The following is an 18,381-nucleotide window of genomic DNA, read 5'->3' on the forward strand; positions in this document are numbered from 1 at the left end:
TTCTAATAAGTGAAGCTCCAGGCAGGGCTGAGGTGGGTTGTTTTGTTGTTTGTTTGTTGGAACTGGTAGCGGCACCAGGCCTGACCTTTAAGGCTTCAAACGCAGCATTTTAGGCGGTGCCGGCGGGCAAAGAACACGGGGCTGCAGAGAGAAGTTATCACTGCTAAAATGCCACGTCAGGCTGGAAGCTCAGAGCTGAGCAGCAGCCTCTACCCATTGCAGGAACATATCAGGCCGTTCTTTCCCACCTGGGGACAAAGCGGTCCCCTCTGAGGGTACCCTGGAAGCCTTACTGACTCTAAACCAGCAGGGAGGCCCCAACGTCTGTCCCAGAGGGAGACCGGGAGCCGGGGCCTTCAGCCACCCAGGCACCTTGCTCTATAGGACTTGCCAAAGGAGGCCTCAAATTGCTCCTGCAACCCATGTCAGGTGTTTTATTTTCTTATTTTTTGGACAGGGAGAGAGAGAACCGGGGGTAAGAGGTCAGAGGAAAATAAAGAATCTTACACAGTCTCTATGTCCAGTGTGGAGCCTGACTCAGGGCTCTATCTCATGGCCCTGAGACCATGACCTGAGCCAAAATTGAGAGCTGGATGTTTGGGGTGCCTGAGATCGAGCCCTGCGTCAGGCTCCCTGATCAGCAGGAAGTCTGCTTCTCCCTCTCCCACTCCCCCTGCTTGTGTTCCCTCTCTCACTGTCTCTCTGTCAAAGAAATAAATAAAATCTTAAAAAAAAAAAAAAAAAAAGAGTTGGATGCTTAACTGACTGAGCCACCCGGGTGCCCCTCCAGGGACGTTTTTATTATAAGAATCAGTTGCATGTCATAGTGCAAGGACAGCTAAGCTGGGGTCATTCTTTGAGCCACCTGTATTGAGCACTGGGGACGGGGCCCTGTCCTCCAGAAGACATGTGGGGCCTGAGGGCTCCTCTCTGCCACCTCAGACATCAGTTTCCTTGTCTTACAATGGCAGTATCTGGGTCCCCAGGGGCTTCTGTGGTTGGGACACATCCTTGCCAAGACAGGCAACCATGCAAGGCCCATACTGCCCAAGGAGATGGTCCCGCCCAGGCACCCTGCCCCCAGGAACCCTCACTGGTCTTGCAGCCTCCAGGGCCCTTCTCAGCCACCTCTGCTCTTTGTAGAAGCCCCCTCCCAAAATGTGGAGGACACTAGGCCAACCCAGCTTGGATAACGCATGGGCCCTGAGAATGTCAGGAGAACAAAACTTACAGTTCTCAGCTGCCACACCCCACCAGATCAGGGCCAGAGCTCAGCTGGGTGCACAACAGCCCTGAAGGCTGGCACCCAGACTGTGTTTATGAAGACCCAGTAGACAAAAATTCATCCTTGAAAGGAAGAGACTTTGTGGGAGGTGCCCTAAATAGAGGACTGTGTGGGGATCATCAAGCTCTTGTACCCCAAATCGTGCCTGTAACTGACTGCACAAATATCTTCCTTGGGAGGGGAGAAGCCCAAACCTACAGCACATGCTCCAAGGGATGCCAGTCTCCCTCCCTTGGTGTGCAGATGAGAAGCACCCACTCCAAGAGGGGGAAAAATGCCAGGTCACGCAGCAAGGGTTCCACTCTTCCTGCACCCTGAACTCCATGCCCACCCCCTCAGATTCCCAAGGGAAGGGCTGTTTGCAAAGATGCTTCACTTCATAAAAGGCTCACCAAACTTCTCTGAGTCCCAAGTCCTCCAGTGCATCTAAATATCATTCGATTTGCAAAAATTTGAATTACAAGGATGCAGCCTGTATGTTTCCTTCACAGACTGTCATCGAGCCAGTTGGTAGATGATCAAACTTTCCAGATCAGCCTTAACTCGGGCTGTTCCTGACATAAAAGTTTGCAGAACACTGGTCCTAACAACCCGGCTTCTTTAGTCCACTGCCAGCGTTTGCCCAGCTGAGCTCTGGCATTAACTTCAAAGGCAGGTGCAGGAGGTGGGCACCAAGAGCACATTCTGGGGACAGAGAGATAAACCCCGCATCTGCCTGCACACACGGATGTGCATGCACACACAAGGCCACACCCACATCCACACTCATGTGCACACACACCTACACCCATGTATATGTGTGAGCATGTGCACACACCCTCCCACACACGTGCACAAATAATGCACAAGCAGGCGCACGAAGGGGCACACGTGCACACCCCCACACGCAAGCTCATCTTTGTATGCACTTGGACATTCACACAAGTGTGCATTCACATGAGCACAGCTAACACATGAGCACACACAACGCACACACACACATGAGCACACTCAGATACTTTCACACACAGGCCAAGGCAAGGGTCAAGCACAGGAGCAGAGACGCGGGAACCACAGCTGAGTCTTGGGTGCCAGTAGGGCCCAGCCACGCTGTGGCTATTGTGGGTGATGGGAGAGGTGCCCGGCACTTGAAGTGTAGACCTGGCTGGACTAAGACCTCTCACAGACTGAGTCAGGATCCACATGCCCTTATTGGGCAGGGGCCAGGCCCATCCCTCAGGACCTTTCATAGCCCAGTCCTGTGAGGCACTACGCTCGAGGGAACCCTATTTTACAGAGGAGGCCCCAAGATCCAGAGAGGCTACGGATGTTCCCAAGGTCACACAGCTCGTGAGAGGTGTGGCAGAGCCTGGGTGTGCTCTAAGCAAGGACCTCATTCAGAAAGATGTGGCCAGCAGGGAAGGAAGGCATCGAGGCGGGAGCCAGGGACCCGCCATCTACAGAGGGCCAGGAAGAGAGGCAGGGGGGCGACTCCTCCCTCTTCTCACCACTCTTTTCCCCTTCCTTTAACAGAGTCATTGCCAAGGTGGGAAGAGTTCGTTAATGATCCGCAGGAAAGACTTCCCATGCCCCTCCCTCTCTGCTAAACAATTAGGTTGATTAGAGCTCAAAGTGGGTCAATCTGAGAAGCAGCTTCAAGACACCCAAAGTGTGGCCAGGGGCCAGTAGGGGACGCACAGGCTCTTCACACTGGAGGAGGTGGGGTCTAGCTGGGCTGGGGGTCAGGCCTCACTCTGTGGCTAGAGTGCTGAGAAGAGGAACGGGATGACCCTGAACCCATCTTCTCAGGCTACTGGAATGTCAGAGTCAGAAGAGCCTGGAAGAGAGGAAACTGAGGCCCAGGGGGAGGAGGGGCCTTGTCCAAGGTCACCACTCTGCCAGCTACCCAGCTGACAGGATTGGGCTGGAACGGCCTTTGACAGAGGGCCCCCAGGACCAGGCTAACCCAAGGCAAGGCCCCTCAGGTCCCCCATGGGAAGAGTCCCCTCACCTAGGCCCTGCTAGACAAGGGTCTCCTGGTCTGCGGGGTCCCATCCCCCACAAGCTTAGGCACCAGCGCCAGCAATGGCCAGAAGCCATTGCGGACAGGACCAGCCCCAGAAGGAGGGGGCCCAGCTCAGATGGGAGAAGGACTACGTGGCCCGTGAGCAGGATCAGGCCCAGGGACAATAAACCTATGGCAGGGCATTACTAGACCGAGCCAAGCCCCTAGGTGGTGCCTGCATAAAGTCGGGCTCAGACTGTGTGGGCGTGAATGACAGCATCCTTGACTCCTGTAGGGTAGCTCTAAGAGATCCCCACGGGGAATGTGCAAGCCCCCCAGGGGCGTCCCAATCCATTGGTGGTCACCTGCACTGCCAACTCCACCCCCCCAACCTTAGCCACAGGCAGCTCAGAAGGCTCTTCAGGTTACACAGGACAAGAGAGGAAGGGAAAAGAAAAAAAGCAAAAACCACACATACACCTCCCTCTGGGAATACGAATATTGATTCTGTAGCTTCTTGTTTAGACAGTAGGCACCAGAGGAAAAAAAAAAAAACAAAAAACCAAACCCACCCTGACATGAACAGAAGCTCCCCAGTTGGCTGGAGGGATTGCAGCCAGCAGTGGAAAGCCCCCCACACTCGCCTTCACGGTACCCCCAACCCTGGTGCTCCACCCCCACCCCCACCCCCCCCTGAGGCCCTGAGCTCACTCACTTTAAGACACAGGTCACTAGCTCCTGAGGCAGATCTTGAATCTAGAAGCCCGCAAGGACAGCAGCAGGGCCGGGGGTACGGGAAGGGGAAGGAGAAAGAGACCAGCCCCCACCCCAGACAACACTACCTGCCAGATAGGCCCATGCCACAGGCCTACCTACTTTGACTCCCAAATCTCCAGCTGGCCCTTGCAGAGTACCCTAGCCCCCCAGGCCACACCTGTCCTTATAGCAGGGACACCTTACTAAGGTCTCTGCGGTCTGAGTCCTCTGAAGTCTCCTTGGGGCCAATGAAACCACCAAGGGACTGGAGGATCCAGCCTCAGGTTTCCATTAACCACCCCACACCCTTTCTCTCTAGAATCATACTGGAATCTGGAGGGGGAGATGGCACCTTGGTATCTTGAGACGGGAGTCCCTTCTGCCCACCCCTCCATGCCAGGCAGGCCTGGTCTATGACTCAAAGCCTTGAAGAAGAGGAAAACCTGAGTCAGGAGCCCCAGGATCACCTGTGTGCGTGTGGAAGGGCGTGGACGTGGGCTGGCAGGGCAGCCGTGGCCCGAGGAAGAAGGCCCCCTCCAGGTTGCCTGAGACCCAGGGGAACAGAGGGACAGTGCAGGAACGGTACAGCTGGAAGACCTAGGCGTGCCTCACAGGTCTTAGGCCTCTTCATTTTCCTCCAAAGCCGCAGGTTTTGGGTCCCCACCCCCAACCTCCTGGGCCCGCTGCCTGGATGTGCCCAGGCTCCTGGCAGGGATGCTAAGCATTGAACAGGTTAGTCCTCTTCCAGGCCTGCATCTGGAAGTTGTGGGCTTTGGGCAGGACCTTCGTCTTTCTGAGTCTCAGTGTCCTCATTTGTGGAATGGGCATGAGCACAGGTTCTGAGGTCAAGGCAGTGATGTGGATAAGAGCCTGGCCTGAGCTCACTGAGGGGAGGCCCACCATTAACCTGGTGATGTTCCTCACCACAGTCAAGCTGGGCTTCAGGGAGTGAGGGAGGGAGGTGGACCAGTGTCCGTCCTCTAGGAGCCGATATACCACGTGGGTGGGTACAGTCTGAGCTAAGGGCACAACCCAGAGGTCTCCAGAACGTGTGGGTGTCAGACCTTGAAAGGGGTATTTATTTATTTTTATTTTTATTTTTTTTAAAGATTTTATTTATTTATTTGACAGACAAAGATCACAAGTAGGCAGAGAAGCAGGCAGAGAGAGAGAGGGGAAGCAGGCTCCCTGCCAAGCAAAGAGCCCTATGCAGGGCTCGATCTCAGGACCCTGAGCATGACCTGAGCTGAAGGCAGAGGCTTTAACCACTGAGCCACCCAGGCGCCCCGAAAGAGGAATTTAAACCCCCGAGGAAAGCATGCAGTGATGAGGGGACAGCAGCAGCAAAGTGGAGACAGGAAGGCGCTCAGCCCACAGGAGCAGGGTGGAAAGACTGGTGGGTCGGGGCCTGTCAGGCTGTAGCCTTAGGGCCAGCTGCTTATGTTTAGAGGCTACATTCCCCTCACAGGAATTCTCACCCCCAGACTCTTAAGCAGATTCTATGATCTCAGTTGGGGAAACTGAAGCAAGGTCACCCCAACAAGAGGGTCAGCTCTGAAGGCCAGTGCTTGAGCCCTGCTGGGCCTACACGCCCGACACCCGGCATGTGCGCAAGCCGCCTCCTCCCGGGAGCCGGCAGGGTGCACCCATACACATCTGAGGTGCCGTGTGCTGCCCACCTGCACACTGGCAGGAGGGAAAAGGAGGCCCTGAGAGTAGAAGTGTTCACTCCACTTGTGAGTCAGTCTCTCCCTGGGGACACCAGAGTGACTGAGACTCTAGTGTGAGACTCACCCACAGATTATAAGGGAACTCATCTTAAAACAGCTCCCCCACCTTCTCAGGGGCGGTGCCCAATATGGGTGGGGCCCCGGGGGGATGGCAGCCAAGGGTCTCCCCAGATGCTCCACACCGGGAGGGACGCGAGCACTTGGCAGCTCTGCATGCCAGGGGTGGCGGCAGCAGGCTATGAGGCCTCAGCCCCTCCCTCCTGCAAGAGCTGCGGCAGGTCACTGAGGAGATGGGGGGACCCAGATTGTGTGATGCTGCCTCCCTCTAATAGGGAGAGTCACAGGGAGGTGAAGGCGCGGGCTCAGAGGCCCAGACAGACACACGTCACCCCCCATTAACCGTAGCTAGACTGACGCGTGCCCTGTCGTGGGCACTCAGGAAAAGGAGCACGTACTCCAGCTGTCATTAATCTGCTGGGTGGGTTCAGGCCCCTCAGGCCGCTCTCCGGTCCCCACCGGGCCTGCCAGAGGAAGGGAGGTGCTGGCCGGCGTCATCACGGGGCAGAGTGGGGCTAAGAGGGTGCGGCCAGGCGCGCAGCTCAGCCAGGGCCCCACAGAGCGGGCATCAGAGAAAGTCGGGGACGCCAGAGAACAGGGGACAGAGGTCCCACAAAAGAGGCGGGCAGGGTGGGCACAGAGCAATGAGAAGGTTGGGCAAGGAAGTGGAGAAGGAGTGGAGCTGGGGGACCCAAGAAGGGGGCTGGGGAGGGGCCAGAGGACAGACGGGAGAAGACGCAGGGAGAGGCAAAGCAGTTGCCCTCAGCAGGCAGCGGTGGCCATTTGCCATTCACGGCCACGGCTGGAGGGAGCGGAATTGGAAACGGTGAGGCAGGTGAAAGGGACAGTGTGCTCTGACTCCTTCTCCCCCAACTTCACCCCCAAACACACGAGGGCACACGTGCACACACACGTCCTCGCTCCTGTGGCCTCCTCCTTGTTTGAAACCCTGATCTCGGTCCAAGTGGGGTGAGGGAGTCCCCCTCACCCTCTGCAGCCAAAACCAAAACCCTGTTCCCAATCCAGCGGCAACTCCTCTGTCCTCCTTGATCCAGCGGCTGCCTTGGTCCCTTCGCCTGATGGGCGGAGAGCCACGCTGCCACAGCGATTACAGAAATAATGGCCACCGGACCCCAAACCCACGCTGGCTTGAAACCCAGTGGCTCGCAGAGCTGGGCCCTGTGGCCCTGCCAGACGTGGAGGAGGAAATGATTTTCCCACCTAGGGCCCTCTCCGCAGAGCGGTCATCACCCCAGTGCCGAGAGGCTGAGGCTCAGAAAGCCACCTGTATCAACGTCTCGTCCTAGCCTGGCCGCTGACCCAGGAGAGTTCCGGGAGGCTGTCCACCCGCAACGCAGCCCCACGGCAGCTGCCTCAGCCTTTCACGTGAGTTCAACAAAAGCCCCTGCTCCAGCCAGCCACGGTCATGTGGGGGCCCTCATTGGATTCCCTCCCCTTCCTCCTTCCAAGGATCAATGGGCATCCGCATCTGCGGGACCAGGGCAGCTGAAGGGCGCTGGCTGTCACGGTAAACCCAGTGTGTCGTCGTCACATTAGTCACTTCCCCCAGGACCCTCAGAGCGCACAACCCCCACCCCACCCCCGCTCTCATTCTCTAATTATGGTCTGCGAGACATGTCCCAAACCCTCAAATTAGCTCCAACTCTATCGACAAGAGAAGAGCGTCCAGCTGGAAATGTGCCGCTGCCATCACACCCGCCTCCTCGTCTTCTTGCTGGGGACAGAGTGACAGGTGTCCACTCTGGTCAGGGTCTCACACTCTCCTTCCAACGTAGACCCATGCAGGCCCAACGGCCATCTGGCCCACTGCAGTTTGCAAGGAGAGGGGGGCGAGGTGGAAAGAGGTGAAAAGGCACATCTATTTACACCTTCATTTGAGTAGCTATGAAATGGCTAGGGAAAAAAAATTGTGGCTTGGCTTTGAGGAGAAAAGAACAAGAAAAAAAATAATGCTTTTGCTCTTTTTAAACATCGTGGTTGAAGTCCATTTTCATCACAGCAAATGAAAGACAATAACGCACCCACGAGCCCTGAACTTCCATATGATTCTCCTCTCCCTGCGCACCCCCCAACACACACACACACACACACACACACACACATTCAGACGGTTGACAGAGGACACGTCCGTGCGGCACCTGTAATTTGCCAACTGATCACCCGCCTGAGCACAGCCAGGCTGTGTGAGGAAAGAAACAACGAGATGAAGAGACACTCAGAGCAGTGCCTTTCCCGAGTTTGTTTTTCCCTCATCTGGGAGAAGCTAAAAGCTGGAGTCGGTGGATTTTGAGGCAAAACCAGGGGCTCCTACCCTTGGGCAGAAATGGTCTAATGACGCAGAGTCAGCCTCCCCCTTCCCTGAGGCCAGAACCTTCCCCTTGGCCACTAGCAGCCCAGCTACTCATTTCCTAAATCCCAGGCCTGGCTACTGGTGAAGGGTTCCAGGGGCAGGTAGCTCCACAGACCTGGAGACAGACACAGACACAGACAACAAGCACGGCCCAAAGCCACAGGGGCGAGGGGAGTCTGGGCACTGACAGAGGTCCGCGGTAGGGTGCCCACAAAAGTAGCCACTGTCCTAAAGGCCACATGCACTGAATACCCACTCCGAGCCCCAGACACATCTGGCTAAGCTCACCGGAGGAGGATGCCTAAGTTTGTAGGTTCTTGGGAGGGAGAGGAGGCTCAAAAGGACCATGAAAACCAGCAGAAGCTGGCAGGGCCATGAGATGCCATTCCCTTGTTGGCAGCAGCAGCAAGAGGATGCAGGGGTCCTCCCTGCCATTCACTTTCTGCCTCCATCCCAGCACCTTCACCTCCCAACTGGACTCTCCAGGGGACCCTCCCCTCAGGCGGAGTGAGGGGGCAAGAACAAGGGACACCAACCACCTCTGTGGTACTGGTCACAAGAAGGTGCTTGCCTCCTCCGCATCCAGTCCCTCCCGTCAAAGGAAAAGGCCAATGAAGACAGGTGTGGAGGTGTCCCCCACCTCTGGCTCAAAAGCGCCGGGTTCCCCCACTGGGGACGAAACGTGGGGCAGACGCGCGGCTCCAACTCTGCCGGGCAGGGGTCGCTGGCCGCCCCCTCACCCAGCCTCAGGTCCCCCTCTCACCCAGACAGCGGCAGGGGAATCAGCCGGCAAACTCGGAGCCCCCCACCCCATCCCGAGGCTTGCAGATCTAGCTCTGCCCCGTTAGGGGGTTGGTGGGGGGATAAGGGGCACCGCAGGGAAGTTTCGCGACGCAGCCAGAAGCCCCGGGACGTGGCTACCCGCCCCCTGGTCTTGGGGCCGCCACCCCCGGGCGCAGCCGGCAGCCTGACCCAGCGCCCCCGCCCCGGCGCGGGGAGGGACGTGCGCGGGCCGGGCGGCGGAGGGGCGCGCAGGGCTCGGCGGGGTCCCGCGGCCGGCCGGGGAGGCCACTTACGTGTGCTGCTGCGGGAAGCTGTAGGCAGAAGCGCCGGGGGCGGTGAGCAGCGGTAGCAGCAGCAGCGGCAGCAACAGCAGCAACAGCGGGCGCGGGGGCCGGGACGGCGGGCGGCGGGCGCCGGGGCCGGGCTGGGGGCCGCGGCCGGGCCAGGGGAGCGCAGTCGGCGCCGGGCCGGGCCGAGAGGCGCCGCAGGTCCGAGCCGGCACCGCCATGTTTCCATTCAAGATGCAGCGCCGCGGGGAGGGGGGGCGGCGGCGGCGGCGGGGTGGGGGGGCGCGGGCGGCAATCCGGCCTCTCCGCCTCCTCCGCCTTCTTCGCGCGGGGCCTCCGGGGCTGCACGGGCCGCAGCGCCTCTGCGGGTTGTGCGCCGCGATCTCTCCGCCGCGCTGACTCGAAGCGCTCTAAGCGCCCGGCCCGGGACCGCCGCTCAAATAGCGGCCGCCGCCAACCTGCCGGCGCCGCCCTCCCCCGCCCTCCCTCCCCGGCCGGCCCGCCCCCGCGCGCCCCCGCCGCGGCCACGCGCCCGCCCGTGCCCGCGCGCACCTCGTCCCCGCGCCGCCCCGAGCCGGCCCTGCTGGCCCGCGCGGCTCAGCGGAGTCGGTGCGCGCGCGTCCTGCGCCCCAACCCTGGGCCGACCTCCGGGTGCGCGCCTCTGTCCCCCAGCCTCGGACCCCCCTGCCCCTCTCCGCCGCACCCGCGATAGGAGTTTCTGGCCCCGCGGCCCATGGCAGGCTTCTGTGTGACCCTTCCGGGGGCTCGACCTTCAACAGGCTTAAGGCCTGGAGTCACTGGTTTAATGCTAGAATGGCAGACTTTAGCAGACCAGAGAAGAGAGCATGGGTGCTGAACTCAAACCCCTAGTGGCTCTCGCTACTTTCAAGAGTCCTCTCTTAGGGGACTCGGGTCCCCACGCCCTGACAGAAAGAAAGGGCCTGGGTCTCTTGGATCCCTGAGCGGGACTCTGGGTCCAGCTGCACAGTTCTGAGGGGCTGAGAATGTCGGGATGCAGCCCTCCACAGCCACTCATTAACTTCACCTGTCTAAGCATGCACTGTGTGCAAACTGGCCCCTAGCTCTAGCCCCCAAGGCTTCCAGAGTCTCTATTTAGACTTCTCCAGTGCGGGGAAGCTCATCCCCGCATAATCCAAGCCTTTCTGTCCTGAGGCCCCTGGCTCCTGCCTGCTGCAGGAAGCCTGGGGCTGGTGTGGCTTCCGACACTGCAGCTGGTGGGCCTCTCAGAGCCTGTTTCCTCTCCTGTGGGTTCTTGTGTGGGTGCTTAACCCCATTTCTGGGATGAAATTGCTTGGTAAACTGAAATGCTCTGGGTTGGGAGAGAGCATCCAAGAGATTCCCCGGAAGTTGCCCCTGGAACTCTGCTCTTGCCCCTGTGCAGATAGGATGGGAGAATGTTTCCTGCCAGCCTGGCTTGGAGCAAGATCCCCTCAGCAGTAGCTGACCACAGACTCTGTGCTTACCACGAGGAATGAGAACAGTACCCACCTGGGCAAGAGGCCCCACTTCATGATATCTGGGTGAACCTCCCACCACCCATTCACAGGTCAGCCCGAGGACAACTTAATGTTGAAGGGAGAGTGGTGGTCCCTGGACTAAGGAGGGCAGAGTCAGGGGCTGGAAATAAGGCGCAAGACAACACTTACTAGCTCCCCAGTCCTGCCTGGGCTGACCTAACACCCACCCCACCCTCACAAACCAGGGCTTGACAAGGAGACAATTTTGAAGTTTCCCCCTCCCCAGAGCTGAGTGAGGTTTGCCAATAGGTCCCAAACTCTGAGGCCCCCAAAACATTATCAGAGGAAGGCAGTGTCCTGGGTCCCAAACTCCTGAGAGGCTTGGGGCCTGTGACCAGGAGGGGGCTAGTGGGCTCTGGAGGCCAAACCAGGCCACCTGTATGGGGACAAGCAGGACTCTCACTAAACCAGATGCCTAATTGTGCCAGATGGCTCCACTCCCACATCTGGATTGGGCAGTTCCTCCAGGCTAGACAGAAGGGGGTGGGAGGTAGGGGGGTTCTACACAGAAGAGTCAACAGGCCCTGAGCTAATCAGACCCCTCCCAGCTCCCCCTGCTGATACCTGTCTCCAGCGTCTCTGTTTGTCCCATACCCAGGGCAGGATGGGCCCACAGTGTCCTCCCCCATCTATTTGCTGGATAAATGCCTATAGGGCATGGCTCCAGGGACCCAGCACAAAGGGTGTTACCCTCTGGATTAGGTGCCCTCTGGGGTTAGGTGGGAAACTTCCCAAGGCAGACACAGAGTAACAGGGTAAGAAATGTCAGGGGATGTCTCTCTGCCCTTCGGCACCAGAGTGGCACGGATCTGAGGAGTGCCCAAGCCACCAGGCCCCTGTATCCAGGCTGGGTGCGGTGAGTGGGCATTGGTAGCTGGGCATTTTGGTTCCAGCCGCCACAGATGTGCAGCTAATTGAGGCTGCTGGTGCAGAGGGAAAGGCGGGAGATTTTGGTTGACAGGCCGTTAAAGGAAGACAAATAAGGAGGGGAAGTAATTAAGAGTACATGGGTAGTAAGAGTTTACACATTCCAACTTTGAGGCTCACAACACCCTCCGTCTCCTGGCAGCTGGCTCCAGCCCCAGTTTAAAGTCATGGGAGGAAAAATCAAGTCTTCCCAGAAATGGCGGGACTTGCACAGCAGGCACATTGATATGCTTGGCAACAAAGACCACTTACCTAGCCAGAGGTGCCTGTGCTGGAAGACACGGGGTGGCAGGGGCAGGGGAAGCTGCAGCCTGTGGGGAGGGAGCAGCCCTGGCAGGGAACCTGGCCACGGCCAGTTCTGCATGTGGGCTGAGGGGAGGTCAGCTCAGCAGAACAGAAGAAACTGAGAAGTCTTTGTGGAAACCCTCCTATCGGCAAAGCAAGTCATAGGCTTGGTTATGCCACACAAGGGAGGTGGAAGCCCATCAGAAATGTCCACCCAGGAAACCTGGGGTAGCAAGATCCCCACTCCAGCGTGCTCACCTCCAGCCTCCCTCTCCTCACCCTTTGCCACTCCATTAGCCAGTGGGCTAGACCCCTCCCAGTGTTCTTAGCGCTTTCCTCCTATGGTTCCCTCCTCCGAGAACACACTCCCTCACCCTACCACTTGAACCCAGGATATTCATAAATACTGCTTATGCGAGGAAGCCCTCCCAGGCACCACCTCAACTAGACAGGCCTCCCCAGGCCAGTCCTCACTCTCCTACCCCCACTTCCTCACACACACACACGCGTGCACGCACACACACACAGGGCCCATAGCCTCCGTCTCCGATTCAGGAAAAGCAGGGCCTATAGCCTCCATCTCCGATTCAGGAAAATTGTTAAGCTGGGGCCTGAGTCTCCCTTGTCCCTGTCACTTCCTCAGGACCCCACAAAGAACCTGGCCATTGGGAGAAGGTAGGAATTGTTGACTTAAGGACTTTTGAGTGGCATCTCCATGGGCTTGGGGGTATGCCCAGGAAGAGTGGTCTAGTCTGGACACAAGAGGTGAAAGCATCAGATACCACAGATGGTGTAGGTAAGCCAGTTTGCCTCTCTGAGCTTGTTTCTTTGTCTGTATAATGGGACATGTGGTATCCAGCTGGCAGGGGGGAGTCTGAAGACCCAAAGCAGGTAACACCTCTAGGGCAAGACTTGGCACTCAGCAAAGGCTTAACGAAAGGAAACCACCCAGAGACTTAGGCCTCCCCAGGAAGAGCAGGGCCTACTTGTTGGCAGGCAGGGTAATTTTCCTAGAATAGGAGAAGGGATTCCAGCTTGACCTTGTAAGATGAGCAAGGTGGGGCGGGCATATTAGAGAAGGAAAGAAGGGAGACTCCCCAGAGCCGAGCATGACCTGAGCTAGGACCCACCCTCCAGAACCCCATTAACCCAGGACTGCCTCTGTCCTGGGAAGTGTCCTTCTATGACAGGAGGCTGTCCCCACCTCATTTAGCCTCCTCTGATGTGCCTGTTCTGTGCCCCCTTTGGGCCAGAGTCAGTGGTCCCTAAGGGCTCCCAGAAAGAGCACACTCCATGTATGGGCTGACCACCAGTGCCCACACCTGCCGGTGGCTACTTTGGCTCCCCCACCAGCTCCTTGGGGACCTTTAGCAATTGGAGATTCCCACAATGCCTCTGCCTGAGCATGGTACAGATGCAGGGTGGCCTCTAGGTGCAATGAGACAGGCACCCTACTTCCAAAGGCATTAAGAATCCTCTGCACATTAAATGACCCTCAGTCCTTGTAGTGCCATTTATTGCAATAAATGGAAGAGACTGGGGTTTAACCCTTTCATTCAATGTAAGACCTCATTGCTGGCACACCAAAATCATGGCCAAGTCCTAGGCTACGTACCGTCAGAGCCTGTAGGACCCCTTTGTTAGACAGAGGGGGAAACTGAGGCCTAGAGAGAGGAGGAGACTTTCCTGAGGTCACCCAGGGGTCAGTGCTGATCAGGCATGGAGCTTCAAGTCTGGAGACCTAGGTTGTCATCCCAGATCTGTTTCCCGTGACCAAGAGTGAGGCTAGTCACCTGGGCCTTTGTGTCTCCATCACGGCTTCCAATATCAAGAACCCAGCACAGCGCTCCTGGGGGAGCCCAGGCCTTCTGGTACTATAGCGGAAGCTCCCCGGAAAGACCTCCATCATTGTGAGGGACAGTGAACTCAGATTATTTGACCGAGAGAGGACACTGGCTAATTGGGTAGATTCTGGCAGGTGAGGATCCTTGGCCCCTGCGAACTCTCCACTCCGTGGGGAAATATAACACAGGAAGAACATGATGGATACTTCCAACCATGAGTTATGTCCTGTGGGTGAAACAGAGCATGTGGTCACTCAGCAATGTGAGGCTTGGGTAGTCAGGGAAGGCTTTCTGGAGGAAGGGGCCTTGGAACAGACACAGAAGAACTGGGAGGGCTCGGATGGATGCGTGGTGGGAGGTGGGGAGAAGAGCGGCTGAGCAAAAGGCTGAGGCAGGATAGAGCCAGACGTATGCGGGTTGCCACGAGGAGACTGTTTGCCCAGGCCCTAGCTTGTTTCTTGCTGGACCTCTTCAGGACGGGGAGGTGGGAACACAGCCCCCTGGGGTTGTTCCTGGCAGAGGCGGGCCGGTGGACGGCAGGATGGCATGGCTTCACGGGCAGCGTGTGGCGACGATGAGCCAGGGTGTCAGGACAGCCCGTGCCTCCTGCACTGAGATTCCAGCAGCCCAGATGGCCGCATCCTCCAAGAAGGATCTTTGGTTGTGTGAGTCCAGGGAAACCCAGTGTCACCTTCATTGTCCTTCACTTACCCAACTAAGGCAGGATGGCGATGGACGTGACCGTCCAGCCAGAGGGCCTGCTCCCACCAGGGCCCCTGTCTTGGTGGTCCCCATTCCCACCTCTAGCTGCTCTGGACAGTCTGCAGTTTTCCTCTGAGAGGTCTGGTCCTACCTCTCCTTTTATAGATGAGGAAACTGGGTGCCCGGGAGCTTGTCTTGGGGTTGCGGTGGGCAAAGAGACTCAGGCTGCAGGCTCTGGTCTGGGTTCTGTCCCCGGTGCCCCTCGGAGCATTCTCAGAGCTCCTCTTGGGAGAACCCTGACCTGCACTTCGGCCCCGGAGGTGTGGGAGACCCCTGGCACTGTCCCTGGGTCTCACCTGCAGAGGTGTGTGTGTGGCACATAAGCCTAGATCCTGGCTCTGTCGCCTCGTCCTGGGGCCTCCATCCCACTGTGGCAAGAGAAAATGAGGACAAATAAAAGAGAGAAATTCTCCCCTTGGAAGAGCATTAGGTGTCTAAATGGCTTCCAAATAAATAAAAGTCTCCTCGGAGCCCCTGGCCAGCACCGACAGTGGCTCTAACTCTCCACGAGACGTGTTTTTCTGCCTCCAGGTGGAAGTGAAGAGTGTCAGCGGTGGGCGAAGTCAGGCTCTGACGGAGGCTGCCTTCCATCACCGCCTAACCCCCCATCAGCAGAATGGCCACGGCAAATTGCCTCCTCTGATAGCTGCCCCTCCAGGCCCTCAGAGAGCGGAGCCGAGCGGGTGCTGGCCTCCCCCACCAAGACTGGGAAAGAGAAACAGCCTGTCCCTAACTTGCTCATTTTGCAGATGAGGGAACTGAGGCACGGAGGGCTTTGGTGACTTGACGAATGAAACCAGCGGGCCAGGGATGCGTCTCCTGAATGAGTTAGCTCTGTTCAACGTGAACACAGAGTGAGAAGTCCGTTTCCTAAGTGCGGCTGTCTGAGGCCAGGTCCACACCTCGCGCCATCCCCCTTCTCCTCCCCAACAGCAGAAGGCACTTGAAGGAGAGCAGTAAGTACTGATGGTCCATAAGATGGCAGGAGAGACCAAGGCTAGACTCCAGGGAGTAATTCTTTGAGCAATGGGTTAGGGAAACTCCCTCAGGAAGTTTCCTTTTGCTTCTTCTGCTGAAAACATCCCTTGGCTTTTGCCCTTCAACCCTTTGGTGGATTATTCTCTGCTAGATAGTCGAGGGGAGGGCAGGACACCCCTCTGCCATCACTTAATTTAACTGATGGCTGCTGTTCCTGTGAGGGACAGTTAGTACTTCATTTGTTGAGCCTGGAAGATAGATGAGGCTAGACCTTCTTCAATTACTGCAAAACGCTGATGCTGTGGGAGGGGGCAGCTGGGCCAGGAAAAGCAGTGTGTTGTGAGAAGCTGGAAGGCCCCAGAGAGGCTGCCTGGTATCATTTCATGAGGCCGCTGCCTCTTGGCCCTTGTGTTGGCACTCAGGACCCTCCCCCTGAGTTCCTTGGACACTAGCAGGGAGGAGAAGGAAAGCTTCCTGCCAAGAATCAGTCTAGCTTTCCCATTAGCACTGGGTATGGGTGTCTCCACTCTCAGAAGCACGCTCTGTTGGCAGCCTCACCATCTCCCTGCATGAGATTCTTTAAGACCTCTGCCTCTACCAGGGTCTGAGCTGAAGTGGAACAGGGAGCAGGGAGGAAGGAGGCATGGACTCCTCCCCCTCTGGTTGGAATGACCTGGGGATGCCGATTGCAGAGAAGCCTCTCGCAGCCTGGACCTGTCGTCACAGAAGCCAGGACGCTGGCCTCAAGTGCCATGCAGGTGGGCTTAGGATTCAGCGACTACCTAGGCCCTCAGAGGACTTGGAGATTTGTCCAACCCAGTCCCCTACGAAATCGTCAGTGGTGCTGACTCAAGGAGGAGTGGGTGAGCTGTGGGGATCTGCTGAGGAGGGCTGTGTGGATTGGAGGCTGCTCTGCTGTCTAGGGGGTGCAGGGGAGGCCAGGGGCACTCAAGACAGATGGGTCCAGGCTGGGCAGGCAGCAGGGCTGGAAACTCTGGCTCCTCAGGCCACAGAGAGGGGCGAGCAGGCAGGGCTGTCCCTCTCCCTAGCCTGGAGTGGAAGCATGCTCTTCTCTTTCCTCGGCTGGCATGAAGTAGAGCCAGCTCAAGCAAATGAAGGGGGCACCTGGTCTTGATCCTGGAAGGCACAGCCTGTGCCGTGTGGTGGCAAACAGGAGCAGGGATGGGTGTTGATGGGACAGGCAGGGCAGAGGCTGGGAGAGGGGGCGTCATAGTCCAGAAGGTGTGGGGTGAGGAAGGGGATGTGGTTCAGGCCACAAGTGTCACAGCTGACCGTGGCTTGCAAGGATTCTGGATCCCTTCCCAGCTGGGCACAGGGGCTTGGCAGGTGGGAAACAACCTGGCTCTTCTGGAAATGATTGAGCCTCAGAATCTATTTCAAAGGAAAGTAGGGAACCCCCAAGACAGAGACAAGCCTTTTCTCTGCAGAATCGGGACATCAGAGAGCTTTCCTGGGTCCCCAGCAGGCAGAAGGAGGTGCTTGGGCAGTCACACTGGGTAGGCCGTGAGAGTCAGGGGGAAGACAAGGAGACTTCTAGAAGCCTGCATATATTCCCCTCCACTGCTGGAAGACCTCCCCCCACCCCACACCTACAGCCACGGCCTCCCTGAGCCCGGTCTGGAGCTCCAGAGCACCATCGTGCTGAGGTCTTAATTTCTAAATGAGCGAGGAGGAGTTTTGGAGAGGCAGAGGCGGATGGAGAGACACGCTGAGAGAGACAGGAGAGACCTCGGGGAGGGTCGGATGTCGACTCAGCAGTTTGCAACAAGCCACTCAGGTCTTGTCTGAAAAGCCAAGCCAGCTGCCTTCGGGTAGCTGGGAGCAGGCCACGGACAGGAAAGGCTGCTGATGAGTCAGACATGGGCAGGAGTGGGGGGTGGTCCTGGAACCCAGGAGCAGTAGGTGGGTCGGGCATGCTCAGGCCCCTCAAAGGGTAGGGAATTATCAAGTGCTAATGAATGAGTAAATGGCTATGTAATAATAGATTGCCTCCCTTGTGCGGGGGTCTGGAGGCCGGCTTGCCTTGAGACCCCTGCCAGCCCTGCAGGTCAGATCCCTGGGAGTGAGATGGACCCTGCCCTCAGAAGTCCATAGAGCCTCCTCCTGGATCTCTGCCAGCTCTCTGCCAGCTCCATGGCTCTGACTGGACTGAGGCCTCCCTGGGAGCCCCCGCCACTCGGTGCCCCCTATCCTCATGTTGTAGCAATTCGGCTGGACATTCCAGGAACAGCTGTTGCCCACTCAGAACACAGGCCTAGCTGCTCTTATAGAAGAAAACTGGGCAAGTCTGGAATCTCCTCACCCTGGGCTCGAGGACCCCCCAGCCCTCCAGACCTGCTCTTGGCAGAGCCTGAGGACCATACTTTGACCTCTTGCTGCATCTTCCTGGTAAAGAGGCATTGAGGGAACTTACCCCATAACTGGAGTACCCCTACTCCCATACTTCTCTGGGAACTGAGAACCTTATGTCCCCTGTACAGAGGAAAAGGGTTTGCCTGGGGTCCATCTGGCTTTCCTGTGAATTTCAAGGGAGAATTCCCGACCTTTCCTCTTGAAAGGGAATGGGAATCATAAGCCACATCACCATTCCCCCTCCCCTCCCCTCCTCCACACATACCAGGCACAGCTGGAAGGATGCCTAATTCCCACCATAACCTTCCTAGCGCACAGCATTAGCCCCATTGAGTGGAGGAGGAAACTGAGGCCCCAGTGGTTCAGAATGAATGGTCCCATCTGGCCTGGAAACAGCGGAGATAGGATTTGACTCCCAATC

The 18,381-nt window shown here is 57.6% G+C and overlaps 1 protein-coding gene across 5 annotated transcripts in view; it reads right to left on the reverse strand.

The window, feature by feature from the left end:
* Positions 1–9,683, reverse strand: part of CACNA2D2 (calcium voltage-gated channel auxiliary subunit alpha2delta 2) — a 139,836-nt gene extending 130,153 nt beyond the window's left edge. For all 5 annotated transcript variants that reach the window (XM_045991637.1, XM_045991636.1, XM_045991634.1 and 2 more), the window contains exon 1: positions 9,260–9,683. In XM_045991637.1, the coding sequence (XP_045847593.1) occupies positions 9,260–9,474 (215 nt within the window). In that variant the 5' untranslated portion in view covers positions 9,475–9,683. The remainder of the gene's footprint in view (positions 1–9,259) is intronic.
* Positions 9,684–18,381: the final 8,698 nt, after the last annotated feature.

Source organism: Meles meles, chromosome 20 (assembly GCF_922984935.1).
Source record: "Meles meles chromosome 20, mMelMel3.1 paternal haplotype, whole genome shotgun sequence".
In the NCBI taxonomy this organism is placed as follows: Eukaryota; Metazoa; Chordata; class Mammalia; order Carnivora; family Mustelidae; genus Meles; species Meles meles.